Source organism: Taudactylus pleione, unplaced genomic scaffold (assembly GCF_031769625.1).
Source record: "Taudactylus pleione unplaced genomic scaffold, aTauple2 ptg000336l, whole genome shotgun sequence".
In the NCBI taxonomy this organism is placed as follows: Eukaryota; Metazoa; Chordata; class Amphibia; order Anura; family Myobatrachidae; genus Taudactylus; species Taudactylus pleione.
The window spans coordinates 5,623,577-5,648,669 of record NW_028284737.1 but is presented as its reverse complement, the minus strand read 5'-3'; the positions used below and the strand labels follow the sequence as shown (position 1 = coordinate 5,648,669).

The 25,093-nt window shown below is 45.6% G+C and overlaps 1 protein-coding gene across 1 annotated transcript in view; it reads left to right on the top strand.

Moving 5' to 3' along the window:
• The first annotated feature begins 396 nt into the window (after positions 1–396).
• The window catches only part of MTX3 (metaxin 3), a 41,990-nt gene continuing 17,293 nt past the window's right edge, over positions 397–25,093 (top strand). The window contains exons 1-3 of the mRNA XM_088443884.1: positions 397–565; positions 14,648–14,717; positions 19,768–19,844. Of these exons, the coding sequence (XP_088300010.1) occupies positions 497–565; positions 14,648–14,717; positions 19,768–19,844 (216 nt within the window). The 5' untranslated portion in view covers positions 397–496. The remainder of the gene's footprint in view (positions 566–14,647; positions 14,718–19,767; positions 19,845–25,093) is intronic.

The window sequence follows — 25,093 nt, the reverse complement described above, 5'->3', positions numbered from 1 at the left end:
ATTGGATTGGAGAACTCTCGGGTGCGCGCATTCGCGCAACGCCGTTGAGTTTCATGAAACAAACTCGCTGCTCACAATTCGCTGGGGTTGGATTGACCGCAAAGTATGTGTTTGATAAAGATATACTGTATAGTAAACAATAATTGTAATAATTATAATAATAATGATATACCAGGATATCATTAATAAATAATAACATAACTTGAGTTAAGCTGCCATGGAGATGCCATAAAATACCATGTAGTGTAGTCTCACTGATCGGCCTGGAGGGGGCGCAGCTTCGTTCACACTATCACTGTAGTCTATATCTGGGCGTTCCCCTTGGAGCAGGGGGCGGGGTATAACTAACTAAGCGAATACACTGATTTCAGTTCCCGCCTCTGGGGGCGGTGCCGGTGAGTCCACGGCAGGAAGTTCCCTTCCCGGCTGACAGGCAGACAGTGACGCTCGGCGGCTCGGCTGTTACAGCTGGTCTGCTGCAGGGATTCCCGCCGCGATGGAGCTAAGGTTTTGGGGCGGAGATTGGGGACTACCCTCCGTGCACCCCGAGTGCCTGGTTGTGCTGGTAAGAGAGGTATAATCCATAAAGGATAACTGGGATTGTGCAGCGCATGATGTTGTCAGCCAGTGTACACTGACAGCATAGCACAGCACAGCTGCATTCCCTGCATAGCAGCTCCAGCACAGCGCACTGCATCCTCTGTACAGAGCAATGCAATGCTCACGCTGCCATGTTTTCCATGGGGTGTAGAATAATAAATCTACATAAAGTGAAAGTGATCTGGTGAAGGTCACACATTGGTGGTAGTAATGAATGTCTAGGACAGTCAGTCTAAAACTTTCTCAGGTTGCAGTGCCCTACAGTCTGCAATTTTTCAATGGTCTCCCCAGGCCCAAATTTTCCCCACATGCCATTTATGTGCCCCTCAGACCTCCTTACATGCCCTGTATAATGCCCATCAGGCCCTCTCCCCCACCTGCCTGCAAATTTCTCTGTTTGCCATTTATATGCCTGTAAGACTATTAACCCAGGCTACTTTTTTATGCGCAAGACTCCGCTCTTCCTCTGCCCATGTTTGACTGGCAGCTGTGGAGTGAGGACAGCTCTGCTGATTGGCCAATGAGAGCGTCCTGATTCCTGAGGGACTTGGTGGCCGGATGATTTTTTTTCCCCCTTAATTTAAAAGTCCCCCACCATCAGCGCAAGCAGAGCAATCACTGGTGCTGCGCTAAGTACTGTTGCTGGACACTGAAGAGATAAGTACTGCGATGCCCAGTGTCAGTAGTTCTGCAATAACTAGCTCTGCCTGTGTAAATGGCCACCTACGGAGATGTTGACCCAAATCGTTTAATTTAAGACCGGACCACCGACCGCAGCACCTTTTGTGAGTGCCCCCCAGCACCCAGTTTGGAAATCACTGGTCTAGGATAAAATATGATAAATATTTTCCTCCCTCTAATGCCGATGTCATCAGCTATAAAGAAATGCTTCAGCAAGCAGTGGTCAGTTCATGCCCCTCATTAGGAAAGTCTCACATTGTATCGTTGGTGCTAGATGGCAAAGAAGGATAACATTGATGTTTCGGTGCCCATACATGGACAGTTACTCAACAAGTGAGCAAATTAATATGCAATTTTGGCCCATTTGGCTGTTTTCATAAGAATCCTTTCCGCCTCAAGTAGTGTTGTCATTCCACGCTGTCATATCCCCTTCATGCAAACCATATTTTCAGCCACTTCCAGTCAACATCTGATTTCAAGGTGCTGTTTTCTGCCTATGGCTTTTTCCATGAAAATATTGGGCCTGATTCAGAGGTTGCATGCAATAATGGCGATGTTCACGCTGATGTTGGAAGTTCTGCACATGTGTCCGAGTTGCGCATTGTATGTATTTCGATGGTTACCACCTGGACACAAAACCAATTTGGATGCAAGAGCCGAAGAATTCCTGGGCGGGATGTACTAAGGTAAAAAATGCGTTAAAACCTCAGAAAATGCTGTTTTCAGAGTTTTTACCGCATTTCCATATGGACTCGTTTGGCAACACTATCTTTAGATGGCGTTACTTAATAGATGCCTATGGGCTTCTTTTCGCGAGAAGAATCCAATCGCACTCCTCCGCCTGCGGCGTGAGCACGGAGAATCACGCCACAGGGACTTTTGGGTCATACACCCGGAACTCCCTCTATCACAAAGGACAGCTCTTACCGGGAGAGATGTCCTTTGCGATCCACTCTGTACATATTGGCTATGATGTGATATAATTGGCAGTATTTACGGCATCATGGATGCGATGCTTAGTACATCCTGCCCCCTCTAAGACACTACACTACTGCCACTTACCCTGCACCCGCTCCCCGCACACTCTACACTACTACCACTAACCCTGCACCAGCACACTCTACACTACTGCCACTAACCCTGCACCCGCTCCCCGCACACTCTACACTACTGCCACTAACCCTGCACCCGCACATTCTACACTACTGCCACTAACCCTGCACCCGCACACTCTACACTACTGCCACTACACTACTGCCACTAACCCTGCACCCGCACACTCTACACTACTGCCACTAACCCTGCACCCGCTCCCTGCACACTCTACACTACTGCCACTAACCCTGCACCCCCACACTCTACACTACTGCCACTAACCCTGCACCCGCACACTCTACACTACTGCCACTAACCCTGCACCCGCTCCCTGCACACTCTACACTACTGCCACTAACCCTGCACCCCCACACTCTACACTACTGCCACTAACCCTGAACCCCCACACTCTACACTACTGCCACTAACCCTGCACCTCGCTCCCTGCACACTCTACACTACTGCCACTAACCCTGCACCCGCACACTCTACACTACTGCCACTAACCCTGTACACACTATACTACTGCCACTAACCCTGCACCTGCACACTCTACACTACTGCCACTAACCTTGCACCCCCACACTCTACACTACTGCCACTAACCTTGCACCCCCACACTCTACACTTTCCTGCCACTAACCCTGCACCCGCGCACTCTACATTACTTCCACTAACCTTGCACCCGCACTCTACACTACTGCCACTAACTCTGCACCCCCGCACTCTACACTACTGCCTCTAAGCCTGCACCCGCTCCCCGCACACTCTACACTACTGCCACTAAGCCTGCACCCGCTCCCCGCACACTCTACACTACTGCCAGTAACCCTGCACCCCCACACTCTACACTACTGCCACTAACCCTGCATCCCCACACTCTACACTACTGCCACTAACCCTGCACACACTACACTACTGCCACTAACCATCCAGCACCGCCACACTCTACACTGCTGCCACTAACCTTGCACACACTACACTACTGCCACTAACCCAGCATCCGCACACTCTGCACTATTGCCACTAACCCTGCACCCCTACACTCTGCACTACTGCCACTAACCCTGCACACATTACACTACTGCCACTAACCCTGCACACACTACACTACTGCCACTAACCTTGCACCCGCTCCCCGCACACTCTACACTACTGCCACTAGCCCTGCACCCGCACACTCTATACTACTGCCTCTAACCCTGCACCCCCACACTCTACACTACTGCCACTAACCCTGCACACACTACACTACTGCCACTAACCATCCAGCACCGCCACACTCTACACTACTGCCACTAACCCTGCACCCCTACACTCTGCACTACTGCCACTAACCCTGCACACATTACACTACTGCCACTAACCCTGCACACACTACACTACTGCCACTAACCTTGCACCCGCTCCCCGCACACTCTACACTACTGCCACTAGCCCTGCACCCGCACACTCTATACTACTGCCTCTAACCCTGCACCCCCACACTCTACACTACTGCCACTAACCCTGCACACACTACACTACTGCCACTAACCATCCAGCACCGCCACACTCTACACTACTGCCACTAACCCTGCACACACTACACTATTGCCACTAACCCGGCACCCGCACACTCTGCACTATTGCCACTAACCCTGCACCCCCACACTCTGCACTACTGCCACTAACCCTGCACACACTACACTACTGCCACTAACCCTGCACCCGCTCCTCGCACACTCTACACTACTGCCACTAGCCCTGCACCCGCACACTCTATACTACTGCCACTAGCCCTGCACCCGCACACTCTATTCTACTGCCACTAACCCTGCACCCGCACACTCTACACTACTGCCACTAACCCTGCACCCGCACACTCTACACTACTGCCACTAACCCTGCACACTCTACACTACTGCCACTAACCCAGCACCTGCTCCCTGCACACTCTACACTACTGCCACTAACCCAGCACCCGCTCCCTGCACACTCTACACTACTGCCACTAACCCAGCACCCGCTCCCTGCACACTCTACACTACTGCCACTAACCCTGCACCCGCTCCCTGCAGACTCTACACTACTGCCACTAACCCTGCACCTGCTCCCTGCAGACTCTACACTACTGCCACTAACCCTGCATCCGCTCCCTGTGCAGACTACACTACACTGCAGTCGCACACAGCCTCGGCTGCAGGCTGAGTAAAAAAATCCCCTCCCGCGGGATTATGCCCGTAAAAAAACCCTGCAATCAATTTTTTTTTAAATTGAATACCACGGGTATCTGGAACGTGCACACCCGTGGTGACCCAAAATTAGGCACAAGGTCTGTGTAATTTTTTGTGGACAAAACCTTTCGGCCAAGTGGATATGCACCATTGTGTTGAATGGAAGTCCCCCACATGACACAGACGTGAAGCAGTGAGACATGCATGGTCCTTGTTCATAGTTGATTTACTTGGAAAATGAAAATGATAGCGTTGCTTACTATGGTGGAAGGTCCTCTTTATGTAAGAGATGGCCTTTACATCCTACCTGCCAGGTCTGCACCAGCATTTCCAGTCTGAACAAGGTGCACACCAGTATTTCCAGACAAAACCTGAGACTGAGTACAGACTGGAAGAATGTAATGATTGTTTTATGTATATGAAGAAGTGATGTGTGGAAGTAAGCATTATATGCAGTGCAAGTTGTCACAGTCTAGAATAAACACAAGCTATTAATCTACAGAAGTAAGGCTCACAGCAGTTTACTGTTATTATTTTATTTATTAAGTCTATTTTAATTGCAAATCCCATGTATTGTAATGCATCTAATAAGTTGCACCTTTTGTTACTACATATAACTTACATTCCACAAATGCACAAATAACATTGTGTGATAGATAATTCTATATCTTTGGTGTGGGCAGAGGGGATGTAGTTAATAGACCGGCGGACTAAATGTCGCCAGTCTATATCCCGACAGCAGAAGACCGGCAAGTGACAGAATCTGACGCCGAAGGACGCCGGACTGATCAAGCTGAGTCCGGCCTTCCCTAGCACTTAGCCGTGGGGGGGGGGAGGCTTGTTAGGTTTAGGCAACCCTGGGGGGACTTAGGCACCCCCGGTTAGGTTTAGGGTGCGGGTGAGGGGGGGTGTTAGGTTTAGGCACCCCGGGGGGGGGGCATTGGGTTAGGCACCCCTAAGGGAGGGTTAGGGGGGAGAGGGGAGGGTTAGGTGACTTAACTGCCACTTTCGGGATTTCAATCCCATTCCGGGCAGGGGGGGTAATACTGCACAAGCTCATTTTACGAAGCAGCAGTGACATAAAATGAGCAGTGTAGTTGACGTCCTTGTTTAGTATAAGAAAGTTTATTTATTTGTGTTTTTTGTTTGTTTGTTACCTGGCTACACACCTGATGCAGATCGACTGATCTGCAGATATATCTGCAGATGATGTTTGTTCATACACACTGACCAACCATAACTGCCATCTGGCTGGGGGTCACGTCGCAACCCCTCCCCGGCAGCAAGTGTACGGGTGGTCACAAAGCACAATGTGCAGATTTATCTGTCATTGGCTCCAGGCGCAAGCTAAGCGGAGCTCGCTGCCCGGAAGCCAAGTAGCGGCGGTTGTATGGCACTGCCCGCGAGCCAAACACGGCTCGCGGTCCAGCCGCCAATAGAAGGCAGACGCGACGAGTCAATCGCGGCTCGCCGTGTCATAGGCCCGCCCACTTGCGGCGTCGTGAATTAGACGCCGCTGAGCAGGAAACTTCAGCGGCGGAGGGGAGGAGTGAAGACCTCCAGAAGAGCGTCGTAGCAACAGTTTGGCGGCCGCGCAAGAGGCCAGAAGACGGAGTGATCAAGAAGGAAGAAAGAAAGAGGCAGCGCCGCTGGCCATGACGGGCCAGCAGCAGAAGAATGAAGCTGAAGACCGGAGAGGAGAAAGAAAAAGAGCTATCGAAGCTCCACTCCGCAGCCTCTTAATGTGCAGCATAATGTGTAAAGGCCGGGCATGGCTGTGTGGCAAAATGTGTAAAGACTGGGAATTACTGCGTGGCATAATGTGTCAAGGGCATTAATGTGTGGCATAATGTGTAAAGGCCGAGCATGGCTGTGGCATCATTTGTAAGGGGAGGTCTGAGAGTTATATGGGGAGCTCTAAAGCATAAATCATGATGGGACCCAGAAACTGTCAGGAACGACCCCTTTTTTTTAAAGTGGAGGTTCCCTGGGACCCACATATTTTGTCACTCACCGCGATCGCTGTGGACAATTGTACAGTGGAAAATGGCAGGCAACAGGCCAATCCGTGAAGGAGACAAAGCTTAGCAGGTCGTCTGGGGGCAGGGCTAAGCTCTGTGCACCCTGCATTGAGGGGAAACAAAACTCCCAGCCATTGATGGCAAGACCACGGGTGGCAAACAATCGATGGTAGTTAACCACTGAGAGTCAATGGCCATCCCTAGGCTGACTGTCAGATACAAGAGACTCCAGCGCAGCGCCTCAGGACTGATGTAGGGAAGGATTTTGAGCTCCCCTTGCATTGAAATCAATATATCATCCAGATCAATATATGCACTGCTTAAACTTCATTTGAAAAAATGGGGAAGGAAGAAAAAATAAGTGGAAAGACTGGTTGGCAGGGGGTGAAAGTGAGAGACCAAGGAAAGGGAGACCGGGGCAAAAGGGAGAGAGAGTGTTGGGGGTAACATGGTAAAGAGAGAGAGGTAGGGAAAGGGGGAGGCAGGTGGAGAACCAGAGCCGGGATAAGACAGTTGGAGAGAGTGATGACTTACAAAATAGGCAAAACTGAGCACAATGGCTAGTGACCCAGCGAATACTGGTACCTAATACTAGTAGGTAATTATGAGTTAACAAGCTCCTAATTAAGTTCATTGTCATGGCAAAGAGGGACAATCAATTGCAATTTATCTGATCACTCTTCATGACTTTATGGAGTATATGCAAATTGCCATCATAAAAACTGAAGCAGCAGACTTTGTGAGAAGAAAACCAATACTTGTGTCATTCTCAAAACTTTTGGCAGTACATCTACTATCATGGCTTCAGTGTCCAGTAAATCTGATACACCAGTCATAGAAGGATTCAGACGGTGCTTGGAAGTGCTTGACAGTGTTCTGGTAAATTTTGTGACTCACTATTTCACTGCGTGTTCTATTGCAGCCTGTGATTGCTTCCTTGCTTATTAAATACATTTGTAGTGAAATCCAGGTCGCTATGAAAATATTACTTCTATGCTTTACCAGTCTTTTCAAACAGTGAAAACACTGTAATTGGCTTTGTTATACATTGGAATAGTGCAAATGATTATTATTGAGCCGTGGCCTACTGAGCATTTCAAAGCTGGTTTTGTCCCTGACCCACTGTTGAAAAAACAGGGACCATGTGATATACCTATTTTGTGATGGTATATGTTCAGCATGTCGACATTCACAATATCTACTCTGACAGAATATGAATGACATTGTAAATATTGACATGGGGTCAGTAGGCAAGGGGTCAGGGGACACGTTAATGGAAAAACATATATTGCAGGCCAGGGCCGGCCCGAGCCTAATATTTTTGGTAAGCGGATATACATTTTGTTGCCCCCTGTTGAAAAAAACCCTCATATTTCGGTGTGTGAAATATCAGGAGTACATGTAATAATGTAACAATGACAAAAGGGAATTTGGAGATCAAAAGACCAGATTTATATGCACATGGTTATAATGTAATACAAAGTGGCGTCACACGGGTTGGTGTATCCAAGAGTAGTAACTAATAGTGTCACCCCATATGGACCTTCTCCTGCATTAGACCATACAGAATCCTTAGTAATAATATACAATGGACTGAACGGGAAAACAACATTCACATTAACCCCCACTGTGGGGGCCCTACATGATAAATAAAAACACATACATAGGCCACAACATGAAAAAAAAACCCAAAAAACAAATAGGCCGCCACATGAAAATAATAAAGCACATAAACTTTGTATGGAAAAAAAAAATACATTAGTCTCCACGTGAAAATAATACACACAGGCTTTGCAGGAAAAAAAACCCACATAGACCCCCACATGAGAGAAAAATCACACACATTAGCATGGACATAAAAGTAATATACACAGGATTTGCATGAAAAAAAACAAACACAGGCCCCTACATGAAAATAATTAAGCACATACATAGGCCCCCACATGATAATGTATGAAGTGTTCTAGGGCTCCTATACATCAGGACCACCCTGGGTGCTAAGCTGCAATTATACACTAAGATATGTATTCAGGGAGAGGGAGACAGTCAGTGGGTGACTGGGAAAGGGAGACAGCCAGTGGGTGACAGGGAGAGGGTGACAGCATTAGGTGGCAGGAAGAGGGTAAGGACAGGGAGAGGATGACAGGGAGAGGGTGACAGCACTAGGTGACAGGGAAAGGTTGACGACGGAGAGGGTGACAGTAGTGGGTGAAGACAGGGAGAGGCTGAAAGCACTGGGTGAAAGGGAGAGGGTGATGACAGGGAGAGGGTGACAGCACTGGGTGAAAGGGAGAGGGTGACGGCAGTGGGTGAGAGGGTGACTACAGGGAGGCGGTGAACACAGGTAGAGGGTGACAGCACTGGGTGAAAGGGAGAGAATGACCATTGGGGGACAGGGTGAGGACACGGAGAGGGTGAAAGCACTGGGTGACAGAGGGAGGGTGACGACAGGGAGAGGGTGACAGCCAGTGGATGACAAAAGCAGGATATTTAAATTCTTACCTGTGCCAGAAATGCAGCATGTGGATGGCAGGCAGCTCCTCTTTGGACTTCACGCTGGCGCCCAATCACAGCATCAGAGAGAGAGGCTGCTGGGGTTGGACGTGGAAAGGGGAGGAGCTGAGGGGAGAGCGTGGCCCCTCCTCCCCCTCCAGCCGGGTACAGACTCCTGTAAGCTGTCACTTGGGGGGACGGAGCTGTGAGTAGAGGAGAAGAGAGAGTAGCCACTCCTCCCCCTCCGGTCGGCCCCGGACTGTGATTCATGTGTGAGGCTGAGTCTGTGAGATGTTCAGCTCAGGTAGCAGCTACGCAGCACATACAATGAGTCAGTTTGACTCATTGTAATGCTGGCGGCTGTGGGGAACAGCGCAGTGGCGAGACTCACCCAGGAGATGAGATGACGCCCTTACAGCTTGGCGCCGTACGCAGCAGCGTACCTGGCATAATGGGCGGGCCGGCCCTGTTGCAGGCTGTCGGCATTCTGTCAGTGCCGAAGTTCTGAATGTCGACTTTTTATTCCACACTCTTTGTGAACCACTGTTGTAGAAATAGTAACGTGGAACTTCAGGGAAAATTACATATTTGGGGCCTGCAGGTTCTTTCAGGTAATATTTGTAATACCTACTTGTAAGGATTTGTTTCTAATGTTTATGTGACTAGGTCAATCCTGAAGTTCGTTATTTATGTGAATTTAAATCCTGTTTAGTGCTTTATGGAGCTTCCAGCAATTTATTTTTGATCTTAAAGTTTTTTAGCATACAGTAGTCTATGATTAATGTGTTTATGATCAGAGGTGCTGGCGTGCCTGCTGGAGACTCTGCCACAGACCTGGGAGTGAGACTTTGGTCCTAGAAATGACATTGAACACTGCCAGACAGCGCTGTTGTGCTTTGTTGATTTATCTTTCTCTTATCACAGTCTTATAGATATTGGAGAGAGTGATTGTGTTAAGCTCTGCAGTAGATATATATATATACTGTATATTTGTTTTGCTTTGGCTTATTTGTTCAGTTTTTATCATTTTATCTGAATTGCAATAGTGAGGCCAAATGTTAGAGATATTGAGTATAAAAGTAGTGTGTGTATACGTGTGTACTGCATGTATATGTATGTACAGGATGTGGCCGGCGGTATTGCATACGGTTTCCGTATGTACAGTATGTTGCATCAGCTGAGTGTGCTAGAAACACCAGAGCAGAGTGACACCCCAGGCTGGAAAGAGGAACTGCACAGGTTTTTACAGGTGCAGGGTGCTAGAATGAAGAAAATAAAAATATCTATCTATCACTACTCTGCATTGCCCGGGTTTAAATTGTCAAGTTATTAAGTTTTATGATGTGATGTCGTCCAAATACATCCAGTGGAAGGCCCAGAACAGGCTCCCTGAGTCAAAGTTCTGCCAGGGGCACTCCACCGTGAGGTCCGACTGGGACCCCAACCACTCCATTAGGCATCCCAGACCAATTGCCACCCCTATGAAGTTTTCATCCAAATCCATCCATTGGAAACCCCAGAACAGGCTTCACGGGTCAAAATTATGCCCAGCGGCCACCAACAGGAGGTCTGACTGGGACCCTAACCCCCCTAAAACCTGGCCAGAATCCATCTGGACCACCTTGCTTTGGTTTCATCCCAATCTGTGCAGAAGTGTCTGAATGCATAACTAGACACGAAACCAAACAAACAAACAAATATTCATTTTATATATATAATTGTGTCGCTTTGTCACTATGTGGTGTAATGGATTACTTTTTCGATACTAAATAACTATGTAAGATTTGGCAGCTTTACCTTGGGAGCTATGGAAGGTATTCACCAACTAACAAACTTCTTTTATATATGGATATCTATTTATTTTATTTATCAGTTATTTAGATAGCAAGCACATATTCTGCAGCGCTTTACAGAGCATTTTTATCCATTCACATCAGTCCCTGCCCCAGTGGAGCTTACAAACTGTGGTCCTGATTCAGAGCCGGACGCTCTGACAGAGCGCTCGCTCAGAATCAGGGCGTCTTTTTTTTTTTTTCTTTTCTATGGAGCGGCCTCCTGGCCGCTCGCATTGCTGTGGGTTCTCATGGGACCGCCTCCGTCTGGGCAGCCACCCCCCTGGCCTGCCCACCAAAGGGGGCGTGCTGTCACTCAAAATCGACAGCACGCCCCCTTTGGTGCGAGACCTTGAGCGACTGATTGCCCGTCGCTATCCGGGTCTCGCGCATGCGCATGACGGAGCCGGCTCCGTCATGCGCTTTGGGCCACCATCGACCCGGTTGCGAGCGCTCAGCACTTGCGATCGGGTCTGAATCAGGCCCTATATTCCCTACCACACAGGGTTATTTTTTGTTGGGAGCCAATTAACCTACCAGTATATTTTTTGAGTGTGGGAGGAAACCGGAGCACCCGGAGGAAACCCAGGCAAACCCAGGGATTGATAAATGCATTAAGCCTGCAGCCCACATCACAGGACCCCATTTCTCTGCAGGTCCTACACTATCTGTCTTACTTATGGGAACCTGGTAACTGCTATCTCAGAGTTTAGTTTCCTCTCACAATCCAAAAGCATACTGATGGGTTAATTGGATTCTGAAAAAAAAAAAAGAACTGTAGTGTTTGTGTGTATACTTAGCGTTCCCGCTAGGCTGTTTTAGCGGGGCGCGGCGCCCTGCCCTCCTTCTGGAGGGCAAAAAAGCACCCTGCCCTCCAGGAGGAGGGCAAAAAGCACCCTGCCCTCACAGCCTGCGGGAGCCGTTCTGACCCGCGGGACGCAGTGTCCTGCGGGTGGAGAAACATGCGGTGACCCTGTCACCGTCGGAGAATAGACGCCGGGCGCATGCGCCCGGCATCTATTCTCCCTGTCTGCAGGGCTTGGGGGCTGCCCGGCGTGTCTGTAAGTGCCGGGCACGCCCCCAAGAGTGACGAAAAGGGGACGCGTCTTATAGACACGCCCCCTTTTCCGATGATCACGCCCCCTTCTCGGGCGCGCGTGCACGGGCATGCCCTCTCTAGCTCCGGCGCCCTGCCTCCCGCCGGAGCTAGAGGGAACACTATATACTTATGTGTTAGGGAGTATAGAGTGTAAGCTCTACTAGGGCAGGGACTGATGTGAATGACTTACTCGCTGTATAGGGCTGCAGAATGTGATATATCTTTCTCTGCCTCAAATTTGTACGCAGCAGCTGCGTGAATGTATGCAATTGTTACAGCCGCTGGGATTTGTATTGAGACGCCCACCGGCGACTTCAAAATCCAATCAGCTGCGTACAAAGATGCAGCATCTGTCATAGATCAGTTGATTATCGAAGTACTGACTACCCTTTTAGAATATAAGCTCTTACGAGCAGGGCCCTCTACCCTCTTGTGCTTCTTCCTACTTTACTTTCATCTACTTCTTACTCACCACTAGGGCACCTAACATTTGGTTGTTTATGCTCTGTTGCTTATCTGGGTGTTATGGTCGCAAATGTGGCAATGTATATTATCCATGTCCTGTATTGTATTGTTCTGTAAGTCACTTGTCAACAATTTGTTTATGTACTTTGTAAGGCGCTGCGGAACACTTGTGGCGCTATATAAATTGATGATGATGATACCCTATGGTTACAGGATCACAAGCGCAGTCTGTGACACCCCCCAAAAGTGATGCTACAAGTCTGCGTTTTCGTTGCCACTCCCAATACCGCCCACAAACACGCTCTGACTGTCAATCACTCTGCGGCCTAATACTCACTGCAACTGCCGACTGTAAGGAAATGACGTGTGCGCAGTGCGACTCACACAGAGGGGCAGATCACCGATAATTGCTCAACTGCGTAAACATCTGCATTACGTCCATCTCTAAATCGGGCCCTGTATCTTTATCCAACAATTAATATCCCGACTTCATACATTACTTGTATTTAACCACTTGCCTGGCATGGTCGCAATTTTCCGACCACACCAGGCAGTTCTTTATCTGCTCTGGTCGCAAAATTTCGAGCAGTCAGATAAACATGAGGATGGCTGCAGGAAGAGACTCTTCCCGCAGCTGCTGCTCTCAGAGGGACCTTCCTGTCCCTCTGCTTCCCTGCACCCTCTCCCCGTGTGTCTGATGTGCTGCCGATCACTGCTGGTCGGTCAGCAAAGCCGGACCCCCCCCCCCCACCCTGCAGCTGCAAAGATTAGCAGCCGTTGGGAAAAAATAAATTAATCTCCCCCCTTAGTGTAGCTGGTCCCTGAATCCGATGTCAAATTGAAAGTCGGGATGTTTACGATGTTCTGATGGTGTTTCCGATGTTTGACAAAAATATATATATTTTTTTTTACATTTTAATGAAATCATTTTGGATAAGTTTAAATAGATGTTCCTCACCTATATCACTCATTAAAAAATAAATAAATAATAATTTCGGATCGGGTTTTAGGAAAAAAAAAAATCGTCAGTTGAGTGAGCAAATCCTGATTAGTTAGATCAGCTTAAAGACAAAACTAAAGGAAATATCCTCCTGTGAATTTTCCCCTAAACCTGTTAAACCCAGCTAAATAATTTTTCAAGTATGATGCATTAAAAATCTGGTTTAAACCATCTTGCTGCATCATCCAGCTGTACTTTGTGTTCTCCAGACTTCCAGTGCATTATTGTCTCTGTTGTATTGTGCTTATGCCAGCTGAAATGAATCACAATTCTGTAAGAGGGGGTCTTGATGACGGCTTGGGTACATCACCTTCAGGACTGCCGCGGAGTTGCTTGTGAAAGTCCAGTTGAACTGAGAGGCAGAAAGCCTGGGCAGAGCTGAATGATGCAGCATGATTTTCAATTCTTAAAAGTATAGGGTTACTGTGCATACTTTTAATTAATTTTTTGACAAATCTAGAGAGAAAGATGGGTCCAATATGCCAGTATAATAAATTATTGTGATGCCGTATAATAACATGGTTAATTCAGTGTTTGCTTAGGAGTCAGTGTGTCTTGCAATGTCACTCTTTATCCAGCAATAATTTACATATATTAGCCCAAACCTCTGATCATAAATGCTGTATATATATATATATATACAGGTTGAGTCTCCCATATCCAAATATTCCGAAATACGGAATTTTTTTGGCATGACTCAGATAATGAAACCTTTGATTTTTGATGGTTCAATGTACACAAACTTTGTCTAAGGCACAAATTATTAAAAATATTGTATAAAATTACCTTCAGGCTGTGTGTATAAGGTGTATATGAAACATAAATGAATTTCATTTCTGTACACAAACTTTGTTTGAGCCACAAAATTATTGAAAATATTGTATAAAATTACCTGCAGGCTGTGTGTATAAGATGTATATAACACATAAATGCATTCTGTGTGTATATTTGGGTCCTATTCCCAATATATTTAATTATTGTATGCAATTATTCCAAAATACAGAATATTCCGTTATCCAAAATACCCCTGGTCCCAAGCATTTTGGATATGGGAGACTCAATAAATAAATAAATAAATATATATATATATATATTTGTTCCCTTGCTATGCTTTCTTACCTCTCTATCGTGTTTGTGTTTTCTAGACCTATGCAAGATTTGTTGGTGTTCCCCTGAAGCTAAATCCTGTGGATTATACCTGGGGATCTACGCTAGGTATGTCTTACCCCCTAAATGTGGATGGTATTTTACAGTGTTTCAAACAGGATATTGTCATAACATACTGTAGCTCAGCAGGGCATAAAATACATTTGGTGACATGGATGGGGTCTAACTAACAAGTTTAATGAACATTGTTCTGCTATTGGGGTTAATTCATAGTGGGTTCTGCAGGTGCCATTTTGCTGCGTGACTTTGCTTTATGGTAAGCTGCTGTGCAATGCTCTGAATAAAGATCCCATGGATATTGACAAATCTTGCATTAGTAAGTTCAGTATTAGCTGCAGTGTTTGCAGTTTCCCTGCCCTTCTGACTGGTTGCACTTTTGTGTAGATAGATGTAGCTGGTACATTTTTTAGCATTCTTGTTGCCACTTTATGTATTTGATTGTGTTTTATACTAACCTGACAGAGTATTTTCTCCCCTGAATCATTGATCCATCAAGTTTCTTTCCCACTTTTTCAACAAATGTTGGTCTATCCCCTACACCCCACCATTTAATTGCATTTGGAGTGCTACACTGATTTATGCTGGGCACACACTAGATCACAGGTTCTCAAACTCTGTCCTCAGGACATCAAACAGTGGATGTTTTCCAGGTCTCCTCACAGAATCACAAGTGAAATAATTAGCTCCACCTGTGGAACTTTTAAAATGTGAGCAATGAATACACCTGTGCACCTGGAAAACGTGAACTGTGTGGGGTCCTGAGGACCGAGTTTGAAAACCCCTGCGCTAGATATGTCGTCTGATTCGGCAGATCGTGCAGCGACATATCGGGCACATTGTCTAGTGTGTACCCGCTATGCTGCAGCGCGTTGTCCTCGACATCCTCTTTCGCCCCTGCATGCAGGTTCGAAGGGGGATATCGTTAGCAAGGGCCATGCTGCCGAATACATCATGGCCCCCGTTGTCGCTCAGTTGCTGCCGGCATCGGCAAGTGTGTATGCACTTGCCGATGCCAGGTCCCGCCGCTAAAGATGTCGGGCATACTAGACATTGTCTAGTGTGTACCCGGCTTAATCCTACACATTGTGTGGACCTGGCCAGCACTCAAACGTGTGTGTATATATATTTCTTCTTTACGGCATATTTTACTCCTCATTGGACATAACTTCCATTCACAATCCATACCTAATGTATGCTCTTCATGTGGATAACACCACAGTAATGACGTGTAATAGTTGGCCTCAGGGAATGTATTCCTTTGGCTTCTAAACGTGAGCAGATTGATATTTTTCAGGCACTATGGTAAGTTCAATGACGGCTCTCTGCTATGCAGAGCATTGCTAACCCACACATATTAGATCTATTCTATGACCACATTATATAGCTGCCATATTGCAACTCACCTTCAGCTATGGCTTAAATTATAGCAACTTGTCATTGGTGTCACTGGATGTTCCTGCTATAGTGATTGGCTCTTGTAGTTCACTAAACAAAAGATAAGCCATTTAGCTAATGACCACAGGTTGCTTTTTGGGATGCCCAGAGATGTGTAAGTACAGATATCACACAACACGCTGGACTGCTGCTCAGAATAAAGCCGTGCACATCTAGATGAAAATCCAACATTTTTATAAATTTCCTATGCTTTTCTTAAGCTGGGTACACGCTGACCGATATATATTGGCCTATCAATTGATCAGCCAATATATCTGCTGCCAGTCGCCCAGTGTGTACCCGCGATATGTCTGTGAACGACGTCGTTCAGACATATCACATTGGTAGTGCTGCACAGCCGATGGGCAGATACATCTGCAGACATATCTGTCCATCGGCAAGTGTGAACGGGTGGTCTGCCGATATGTGTATGAACGACTATCATCTGCAGTTCACTCGATCTGCAGATATCTGTATAATGTGTACCCAGCATAAGTCTAAAGGTGCGTATGCACTACATGAGAGTGGAACAACTGTACGATTACAACATTGTAATCGTTCATCATCCTGTGCAGTGGATAATGTGCCTACATTGAACGATATGTCGTACAGTGCAGGCACCTTCCCTCATCCCCGAACATCCACAACCTGTCCATATCGACAGGTTGGCCAGCATGTTCAGGTGATGAAAAATGCCTACAACGACCAGCGGGAGCACGCATCGCTGTTCGTTGCCGGCATATTCACTGCACGATTAATGACCAATTGAATGATAACTATGTGGTAATCATTCATTCGCTCATTTTTCTCATGTAGTGGATACGCGCCTTTACAACACAAGCTGTGTGTGCAACGCTGTTGTCTGGCCAATGGGTGTGTATTACAAACTGGCGGATGGGGTTAATGAGTAGATAGCATGAGGAGGGGGTATGTGACTGGAAATTTCTTTCTTTTTAACTGCTCAATCACCAAGTTTGTAAGATAATCAAATGCTGTGGTAAAATATACAATTTCTGCTTTAGGGTATATGTGGTAGATTTAAATCTTCTAAAACGGAGTCGTAAGTGTTTACCATAGCAACTAATCAGATTGTCTATTATTTTCTAGGATGCAATAGATAAATGATTGACAGAAGCTGATTGGTTGCCAGGCGCAACACAACCACTTTTTGGTGGCTTCAATAAATCTGCCCCTAATAATAAAAGGAATTATGTGATGTAAAAGTGTGTGTGTATATAGAATATCTTTCCGATTAACTTTCAATTTTTAAACATACAAAATAATTTGGGCGCTAATCTTTACCCAAAGAAAGCAGTCTTTCATGCAATGAGACTGAAAATTAGATTATACAAAGTGATGAAGAACCCATGAAAATAAGTTATAAAGCTTGAATTTCTCTTCTGGGTTACTTACTGAAGAAAGTTTTTTTTTTTTTTTTAAAGTTTCATATTCTGGTTAACATTAGGGAATGAAGCCCGTCACATAGACATGACTGATTTAGGAAGGAACGCTTACCAATGGCTTTTTGAGGTGATAGGGGGCTTTAGGGGGATTTCGTAACCATTTTATTTATTTTTTTTAACTAATGACGGTGCTGGTATTTAAACAAAGAGCATGTAGTTTGGGTCATTGAAACAGATGCAAAGGACATTATCGTGCCTGTGCTGTATACACTGATTAAACCACCCGAGCATTCTGCCGTCTTTATTTTCAGATTACTTCACATTCCTCAGTTGTTACCGCTTAAAGTTCTGATTTATTAGTGGACTTGTTATTTGCCACTGATTAGGCCAGTGGTTCCTAAACTTTTTTGAATCACGGCACCCTAGAATATCACCATTATCTTCACGGCACCCCTAAGCCAAAACTTTGTTATTGAGAAATTCAGAAAAAATGTAGTGCAGTGAAGTAAATTGTGCTGACCTGTCATCCTTAGGGTCAGTTATGTGATGGTGGACAGGTTTGCACTTCTGTTTGTCCACATATTTACATTACATTGACCATAAATAATTTGATTTGGTACTGGACCACCAACCTGAGGTACCCCTGCAAGTGTCCTGATGCACCCCAGGGTGCCACGGCGCACAGTTTGGGAACCACTGGATTATGGGTAGATGTATTAAAATTTTGAGAGATAAAATAGAGAAGTTGCCCACATTGACTAATTAGCTTCTTGCAAGCATTTATCTCGCACCGTCTATGAAATGACAGTCAGGGAGCAAATCAGTTAGCACCATGGGTATGAAGCTCCCGGGTTAGGTGTCCGTAGCTGTTTAATTACTCCTGCGGCAAGCCCGCGACTGCCCATTAATATGGATTTTGGCTTGCAGTCTCCTGAAGGTGCAAGCAGAAATACGCATTATCTAGTGCCTCAGGGCTAGTCGTGGACTTGCCACGTGTGGTAACTGCATGGCGCCGGCACTTAAATTGGGAGATGCATCTTACTGCGGCTAAACCCCCGGGCATTGGTCGTGGTAAGGTGCACCTTTCGGGTTATGTGCCAGATGCAATACAGTCAATTAAATAGCTCTGGGCAATTGACCCGGGAGCTATACTCCCCGCGGTGCTAATTGACTCTCACCCTTAAAAGCTAAGTAGTTGCTATGGGCAACTTTGACGCATCTCTCCCATTGTGAGAACATGGCAGAGAACACGAATGAGCCAAAGTTCTCTATTTCAAAATGTGTACTACAGATGTGTCCACGTACATCTTTCTTCTGTGCGCTACAAGTCGCTTTACACACAACGCATGAGCAACTTGTGGCACGGTATCACCAAGATTCTTTTTGTGCGACTTTTTCCCTTAATGTGCCTTATTCGCAATGCGATGTGAATAGGATGCTTAAGCAGCTTCTGCTTATTAAAATGTGGCATGCCTATATTCTGTGTGCGACTGCTCCTTTACCTACATGTGAAATTCTACGTTGGTCAGTGGCTGTGACACTATAACGTAGAATTTTGCATGCAGATACACCCGCAGTTGCACACACAATATAGGCATGCCGCATATCATTTTAATCAGCAGAAGCTGCTTGTGCTAACCATTCACATCACATTGCAAGTAAGTTGCATTTTAAGGGGATAAGTCACACAAAGACACTTTACGCTACCAAGTCACAACTCGGCATGGCGCGACTAGAAGGGCTGTTTAACGCACAAGGAGGCTAGATGTATGTGGACACATCTGTATGTGTGAATGTGCATATTGCATTTCCATGTGACCTTGTGCATTACCGTTTACAGCATCTGGGTTTGGTTGTATTTTGTACCTGTCAGCTGCAGAGGCAGCCATTTTGTGAACTAAACCACATACCATCATGTCTTAATGTATCCTACTGAGTTGACAAGTTGTTCTTGTCGATCTTGGTTCAGCCCACAAAATGGCTGTTTCCACTGAGTTTCACACTTAAATTACACAATTTGCATCCCCCATAAGTGTTTGTACATCACCATGTATAATAGATCAATGTGGCATGATTAAGATTATACCTTGCCAGGACTTCTTACCCTGGGGGAGATAGTTATAAAGTGGAGAGAGATAAAAGTACCAACCAATCTGCTCCTAACTGTCATGTTACAGGCTGTGTTTGTGTGTCTGTCTGCTGACTTTTGTCTGAATGCTGAGCATTGCTAACTATTAATCTGCTGCATTTTCACCTCACAGGTTCTGTGCCCATATTAACATCGAAAGAGGAAGTTATTACCCAGCCAGCCAACATTTTAAACTTTTTTAGGAAACAGGTGAGATGTTCTGTAGTTTTTTTTTTTTTTTTTTTATGTTGTCTTATTCCTTTAATGACTATTTAACTATAAGCCATTAGTCACTTCGGAAAATGTATAATCAAGTTTGTGGACCTGAATGATAGAGATTTATAATATTTTTTTATTATAATATTATTTTTATTTTATGGGGAGGTAAATTAAACTTTCTGAAGAAGGATAAGTGGAGAAGTTCCCATAAAAACGTATCGGCTTCTAGCTAGAACCTATTGCATCGTAGCATTTCATATACAGACTCAGTCACACATAGGTATACAAATGTCACATATCAAATTAATCCGTTTAGTCTCCTTGTGCGTCCTAGTCACATTGCAACTAAGGCGCATCAGGTGAAAAAGACGCCCAGCGCTTGCAGAGTACAGATGTGTCCTCATACATCTAGCCTCCTTGCTCGTTAAACAGCCCTTTTAATTGCGCCATTTTGTGGCGTGACATAATAGCGCCAAGCTTATTTTTTCTGCAACTTTTTACCTTCAAATGTGTCTTATTCACACAGTGATGCGAATAGCTGGCACAAGCAGCTTCTGCTGAATAAAATGATATGCAGTATGGCTATATTCTGTGAGCGTCTGCATGCGAAACACTACGTTAGTGTTACAGACGCTGATACTGTAACGTAGCATTTCACATGCAGATACACCCGCACTCGCTCACAGAACATAGGCATGCGCATATCATTTTATTCCGCAGAAGCTGCTTGTGCTAGCTATTCGCAGCACCGTGTGAATGAGATTCAGTTGAAGGTAAAAAGACACTCTGCGCTACCGAGGCACGTGGAGCTCCCGTGTTGTGTGGCGCGACTTGTAGCGCATGGAGGATAGATGTATGTGGACACATCTGTAGCACATGGACCTGGTGAGCAAAGAGGGTCTATTGGGTGCGACTGCAGCAAGAATGTATGAGGACACATCTGTATCTGCTTTTCATCACAAGCGCAGCCCTTATATAGGTTTCTATTGGGGCTACTCCATTATGAAATGTACCAAGCGCTGAAAAGTGTAACGTGGCCATTATAGCCTATGGCTACATTTCTGCACCACACTTGTCGGGTGAGAGATCTGAAGGGTGAGTCCCTGTACATTAACTGGCGCTTGCGCATTTGCAATAAGGTGAACGCACATGTGCATTAACATGCCGGGTCAGAAGTCAATAAAGTGATTGCATAAGCAAACTCTTTACTTTTAATGCTGCTAAGGGACAGGCGCAATGCGGCGATAAGAAATTTTTTCAGGACATTGGCAACACCCCCCAAAATCTTCACTATGTCTTGTACAAGTTACAACACACGTCAAAGCGACCAAGCAACCTGTTCTTATCTGGCATGTGTAATTAGGCAACTTAAATAAGCTTATGAGACTGTTACATTTATACACAGATTTGTGACACTGTGCACTAAAATGATCTGATTACTATTCCTTTTGTCTAGTGAATGTTTTTTGTTTTTTTGGGGATAAATCGGTGTAAATAAATTGCTTACATTTATTTTTTTTTTCATTTCTTCTTCCTACTCATTGAAAAATTCTGAGAAATTGTCTTCCATTACCTTATTACCCAGAATGATGTAATCTTTAGGAAGTCCTGCAAATATTAAAGTTCGTACAGTTAGTAGTGTTTCAAAAGCTTCTATTTCTTTGTTGGAAATCTGTTTCCTGACTTCAGAAATGTGAGCGTTCCATAAGGTAATCTGCTGGAAATGTCTGCATCCTAGCAGTCACAGGAATGCCAGTCATCCCTATGACTTAAGTATTCCAGTTACATATTATAATAAAGGTTCTTCATATAAAGACTGTATATCACGAAGTGTTGTGAATTTGTCAAATTATTACTGTTCATTTATAAAGCATTGAACTTTCTGTATTTCTGTGCAATGATGAAAATTATAAATGGCGACCTATGTACTAACAGACATCTCATTGGGTTTACACTTTGGCACGAATGGTGACGAGGGCCCTGCTCGCCACAGGAGGTAGACTTCCATAGGTTTGCATGGTCCAGCCACTGTACATATGGGTAACAGAACTTCTTAATATGGCACCGTTTCCAGATGAAATACATTTAAATGCGTTTCTGGTATTTATTAATTTGTAGTTATCGCCTCTCTGCTGCCCCTTGAGTGTATAGCAGGGGTGTCAAACATGTGGCCAATCAGCTGCTGTGGGACTACATATCCCAGCATGCCCTAAGAGCAACACTGTGGCAGTGCATGCTGGGATGTGTAGTTCCACTGCAGCTGGATGGCCCGAGTTTGACACCACTAGTGTGTGGTGTATGCCTGTATAAATTCCAGATGTGGAAGTGTTATTTTAGATATTTCACATTGGAATGCTTGTATCTTTTTACTGGGCTTTGGCAAATATTTAACAAGTCAGAAGAAAGTGATTGGGCTCCTAAGCTAGAAGTGCAGTGTTAGACTTGCGTGGCTTTCTGAGCAGGACCCTGCTGCGCTGGTGGTCCATTTATTCCAATATAGCCAAGGTTTCGGCTGGCTTCAGTTTGCCTGAGTGAAACCGTAGAAATTGTATCAGCATGTGTGGTGGCGGGAATTGGTATGAAATACCGCCGGCCAAGCGGTCGATTCCCGTCAGCGGCAGCCCGACAGGAGCAGAGTGCGACGCAGCGGAAGCCCGACAGCGCTGGAAATCCTGATCGTGGATAGGTACGTATTTACTAATCTAACCTAACCCCCCTAACCCTAACCCTCCTTAGGGGTGCCTAACACTAACCACCCCCTTCCCCGCTGACTAAACCTAAGTCCCCTGGGGGGGTGCCTAACCCTAAGTCCCCCCTGGGAGCCCAAACCTAAACCCCCCGCGGCTGTCCGCTCGCGGCGCCCGGCATCCCTACGATCTGGATGCCGGGCGCCGTTCTCCTGGCGTCGGGGAAATGCATTTCACCCTTGCCGGGAAATGACAGTCAGGAAGCCAGCTGCCGGTATTTAGGCAGTCGGCTTCCCGATTGCCTCCCGTGGTGGCGAAACCCCAAACCACCTGAGGTGAACTGCTTTAAAAGTCCAAATTCTTGCCGCGCTAAGCAGACCAATTCTTCATTTGGTCTATCTCCACAACTCCTTGTTGAGCGCTAATTTGAGGGTGGTGTCAGGAGATGGTCTCTGAAAACGGGGGGTGTGGATGTGTGAACGTAGGTGTGCCTGTGTGTTCTAATGGCTTTTCATGCATACTTAGCATGGAGGCGTCATTGTACACGTCACCTGGTTGTATTTCAGCCTGTAGTGATCGCAGTGCTTGCGGCAGGGTAGGGTCTATCTACCTCAAGGGCTACGAGCAGCTTCGATGGCTCTCGATGTTACTGATATTACATACACTTCCTGGAGATGATGTGTGCTGCGAAGGAAAATGAGGCGTCTTTAGACCGTCGTGCGTTCGCTCTGCCATCGCTCTCTAAGACATGGAGAGTGTCCGTAAGTCTTGCCGTGCGATCGCGGAATTTGCATACCCTGCCCCTGATGGCTGCGAAAGTGCGCTGCTTTGCATCCAACTCTGAATAAGGCCCTTAATACTATACTTGGAACACCACTAGCCCTGTCCCGGCCTTCATTTAGTCCCACTAATTCCTATTGCCTCATCATTGCCCCCTCATTGATCTCATTCATTTCATGATGCCCACTTTTGACTTTTATAAATGGGGATTATTTGGTAAAATAGTCAAATGTTTTACAATCACTGATGGCTAGTCACATCTACTCTTTGCCAGGGAGGAGATGTATCAAGCCTTGGAGAGAGATAGTACCAACCAATCAGCTAATAAGTCATTTTATAGGCTGCGTTCAGTGGTGGCTCAAGGTACGGGCTAGTAGGGCCGTCACCTTATTATTATTATTATTATTATTATTATTATCCTTTATTTATATGGCGCCACAAGGGTTCCGCAGCGCCTTACATAGTACATAAACATAGTGCACAAACATAGTACATAAACAGTTGAGCAGAACAAGAAAACAGTGTCATACAGTTTAAGACACTACAAGACAAGTACATGGTATATAAACACTGCTGCAACAGAAGCAGGATGGCAAAAGTCACGGGTTAGGTGCTTTTGAGTATAGAGCAGATAATATAAGTAAAGAAAGGATAAGCACAAGAGGAAAGAGGGCCCTGCTCGTGAGAGCTTACATTCTAGAGGGGATGGGCAAACAGACAGGGGTGACACGGATGGGGTAGACAGTGAGCATGGGACAGAGGGTTAGGCTGACAGATGGCTGGATTCCTATTTTACAGTATGTGTGGAAGTCATTTGAATTAAGATTTACGCCACTGACATTCTACTTTAAGAGGCAGTTTTTGTAGGTGTCTGTGGAAAGCCATGGCTGTTATATCAGTTTACGTGAAGTCTGACGGGTAGCTGAAGCCACTTCATGAAGGACTATTTAGAGAGTTTGGTTAACGTGTGAACCAGCAGTCTCGGGTAAATGTAGAAATTGGTGAAAGTAGTTATTGTAAAGAGATGTTCAGATGTAAACTAATAAATTGTGATCAAGTGTGAATTCTATAAGGCACTTTTATTGATTTGGAGGGTGATGGGAGATGTGAGGTTTGCAGGATATTTATTCCATAGTAAAGTGTGTGTGTGTGTGTGTCCGTGTCCGGCCGGCCAGGATTTGGTGATATGTCACCAGATAATAAAAGCAGAAGGATGGAGAAGTAGATAGAGTTGTAGGTGTGTAAAAGTTTTTTTTATAGTGACACAATGAGGCTGTAATAGTCAATTTTTGATGAAAAGAAAGCTCATTAGTTTTTAGAGGAGGTGAATGACTCAATAGGGCTGCAGTGTGCCCAGAGAGGTGAGATGCAGGGAGAGTTAGGGATGTTATATCCTTAGAGAAAATACAAAGGAGGGAGTTGATAAAAAGAAATGTGTAGTACATGGTGAGTTTTAGGTTTATTTTTAGACAAATTTTAAAGCAATCAGTTTCTTAATCTGAAATTACCTTAGATATTGGTCAATGTTTGTTCAACTGTTTGATTTACTGTTATGTAATCACACTTTGTGCATTTAACACTTGGTACTTTTAACCCCAGCTGCAAACATCCCCAGCTGCCCCTAGACTGAATATAAGGAGTGGTATCCCTTGATTAAGACAGGCTACAACTGACTCAATTGGTCTGCTGATCAAAGGAGATAACTTGCTCTGAGTTGGAGCAAAAACCAGGCCAGATATATACCATAAACTATGCTTCACTGACCAATACAGG